This window comes from Tarenaya hassleriana, unplaced genomic scaffold (genome assembly GCF_000463585.1).
Source record: "Tarenaya hassleriana unplaced genomic scaffold, ASM46358v1 Cleome8, whole genome shotgun sequence".
In the NCBI taxonomy this organism is placed as follows: domain Eukaryota; kingdom Viridiplantae; phylum Streptophyta; class Magnoliopsida; order Brassicales; family Cleomaceae; genus Tarenaya; species Tarenaya hassleriana.
In genome coordinates, this window is record NW_010970490.1 from 773,344 (window position 1) to 776,116 (window position 2,773).

The window sequence follows — 2,773 nt, forward strand, 5'->3', positions numbered from 1 at the left end:
ACGCTCTTCTTGATCAAGAAAACAATCTCATGATTCCGATATCACACTCTTGCATCTGATCAGAAAATCAAACAAAAGAACGAACAAACGAGTCGGAAAGATAGAGGGATTCACCTCGACAAAACCACCGCATCCCTTGATCGAATCCGCGGAGACACCGTAAACTGTAGAAATCGCAATGAAGAAGAAAATCAAAGAACCTCGAAACGCCGTCGGGAGAGCCATTATTTCCGATGAGAGGCTCCGATGAGGAGCTGAGGTAGAAGAGTGTTCGTAGACGAAGCAGTCCGATCTGAACGTTGTGATCGGTTTAAATAAGGCCTCGAGGGTTTTGGAAATTACGAGGCCCGTCATCGGGCCCTTAATTTCCAAGGATAATATGATTTGCATTTTTTTTATATGTAGAAAAAGGTAGTAATAATCAAATTTTATTAATTCAAAAAATGTCAGCCCACATATATTTATATGGGCCAAACCCGGTTTTCCAATGAAAGAAATTGGGCCTTTAACACGACGAACCGGTCCAATTACCCAAGAAAATAAAATATCTTTTTTGCCTCAGATAATTTGGATTCTTTGTAACTTAAGACCCTCTACACGAAAGAGAGTTTCTTTATATGACCCTTTACCTATTGTGAGGAGATCGAGGCCGTTCACTGGCTCACCAAACCATCACATCGGAGCCGTTCATATATACAAATCACCAACTATTAAAACACACAATTTCTCAGATGTTGGTACTCCGGCTCCATCATCATATATACGTATATACATATAATAAGTTATCTAAGATTATCAAACTCTTCATGTTTTTAATAATATACTGTTTTTAAATTATTATTATTATTTTTTGAAGACATGATACAAGATGTTCTATGATTAGGAGATAGTTGGATAGATGTCATGCGCACCCAGTACGCCGTCGTTTCCTCGCTGCAGTTGACAATTGGAATTTGGGATGGATAAGTCTCAATGGCAACTTATTATTTTAAGATAACTAATATACGGAATTCTATTTCGGAACTAATATTCAAAAATCATACGTATCATTATGTTACGTATTTTCCACGACTTCCATTCTAGAAAACGTGCCAAATGTATTTTTTTGAGGGATTGGAAAATTGTTGTACTCAACATTATAAGATGGACGGTAGATTTATGCATGCAAATGACTCACCAATTCATAATTGATTTGACCCAATAACATTTAATTGAGAGATAAACGATCATTATTAAGCATAATTATTCGAACCATGTCAATATATGTATGTATATTGTATATACATTTCGTTAATAAGTATTAAAGATTCTTTTGTCATGAACCTAACTCAAACTATCGACGTGGCAACCACTCCTTCACCTTCCCTTGCAACACAAACCTCGAGAATAACATATATAACACATTAAAACCATTATTGTTTCTCGATCTCCCATCAAGCTAACGTCTCCGTCGTCTTCTTCCTCTCTCGAAGCAAATAAAAATGGGCGGCGGGCGGTGGTGGCGGCCGATGAAGACGGCGGAGGAGGTGGTGGTGGAGCCTTTCCGGTTAATAACGGCGGCACTCCTCAGCCTCCTCCTCCCTCTCTCATTCCTCCTCCTCAGCCGCCTCTCCTCCGCCGCCTTCATCCTCTCTCTCTCCGCCACGTCATCGCCGCCACCGCAGCAGACCGATGCTTCCTTCTTCTTCTCTATCTTCCTCTACACGAACCCGGCTATCTTATACGCCATTGTTTCGTCCGTAAGCGTTTACACTCTAGTGCACGGCCTAACCACCAAGATCGCCACCGCTAACACCGACCGCTCGATCATCTTCTATCCACGTGTCGGAATCGCGTGGCTCATCCTCTTCCTCTTGCAAGTTTCCGTCGGGTTAGGGCTCGAGGGAACGATCTCGGAGGGGGTTAACGGAGTAATCATCGGGAAAGAACGCAACTTTTTGAGCAAAATCGTCTTCTTCTTGGGCCTTCACGAGGTTATGCTTCTTTGGTATCGAGTGATAGTGAGGCCAGTGGTCGACGACACGTTGCTCGGAGAGTGTCGTGACCGGGGCGAGACTCTGGTCGAGAGGGCGGTTTTGGCCGTGAGCTGCGGGACGTTGTGGTGGTGGAAGCTACGGGACGAGGTGGAGGCTTTGGTGGGCGTCGCCGAGGCCAAGAGAGCGTTGTTGTTATCATCTAATCTCGATAGTAACATTAATTACAATGTGGAAGTTGGAATGGTGGATTTTGTGAATTGGTGGTTATATTATATGGTCGTGACGATTGGTATGGTTAGGATCGTGAAAGGGTCGCTGTGGGTCGGTATGATTTTGCTCTTCGAAAGGGTTAGAAGAAATCCACGTGGAATTTCCGCTTCTTCAACGGATAACGATCATGGTGGAGACGACGGCAAAGTGTAAACCACACATCTGGAAAATCCGGATGTTTTTCTTTTAGCTCATTCAATCGTGTAATATTTTCGGACAATAACTAGTTGGATTTTGTCAATGTGGCCAAATTAATAAAAGTGGTGCATATGCCTAATCTGAAGAAGAAGGCTTATCATAATTTTTCTGACTTTGTTTCAGAAAGAGTTAATGGCTGCTCGAGTTGTTACAGGTTGTCGTGGGAGTCAAAGTTGAGACAAAACATGGTGCTGATAGCTCTGTCCGATCAAGGGTTTATTTTAAATTTATTTTAAATGATTATTGACTCTGTAAAATAAATTATTGTATCAACTATCAAGCTGCGCGCACACCAAAAAAAAAAAAAAAAAAAAAAAAAAATTGGACCC

The 2,773-nt window shown here is 41.8% G+C and overlaps 2 protein-coding genes across 2 annotated transcripts in view; one reads left to right on the plus strand and one right to left on the minus strand.

Moving 5' to 3' along the window:
• The window catches only part of LOC104802150 (nodal modulator 3), a 9,209-nt gene extending 8,912 nt beyond the window's left edge, over positions 1–297 (minus strand). The window contains exon 1 of the mRNA XM_010525618.2: positions 115–297. Coding sequence (XP_010523920.1) covers positions 115–225 — 111 coding nt within the window. The 5' untranslated portion in view covers positions 226–297. The remainder of the gene's footprint in view (positions 1–114) is intronic.
• Positions 298–1,405: 1,108 nt separating this feature from the next.
• Positions 1,406–2,556, plus strand: LOC104802151. Its single transcript, XM_010525619.2, has one exon. It carries the CDS (start codon positions 1,482–1,484, stop codon positions 2,397–2,399), a length of 918 nt encoding a protein of 305 aa, XP_010523921.1. The 5' UTR covers positions 1,406–1,481; the 3' UTR covers positions 2,400–2,556.
• Positions 2,557–2,773: the final 217 nt, after the last annotated feature.

Bases quoted from the DNA above. Each gene is read 5' to 3' on its own strand.
- LOC104802151 (XM_010525619.2), top strand. From the start codon at position 1,482: ATGGGCGGCGGGCGGTGGTGGCGGCCGATGAAGACGGCGGAGGAGGTG.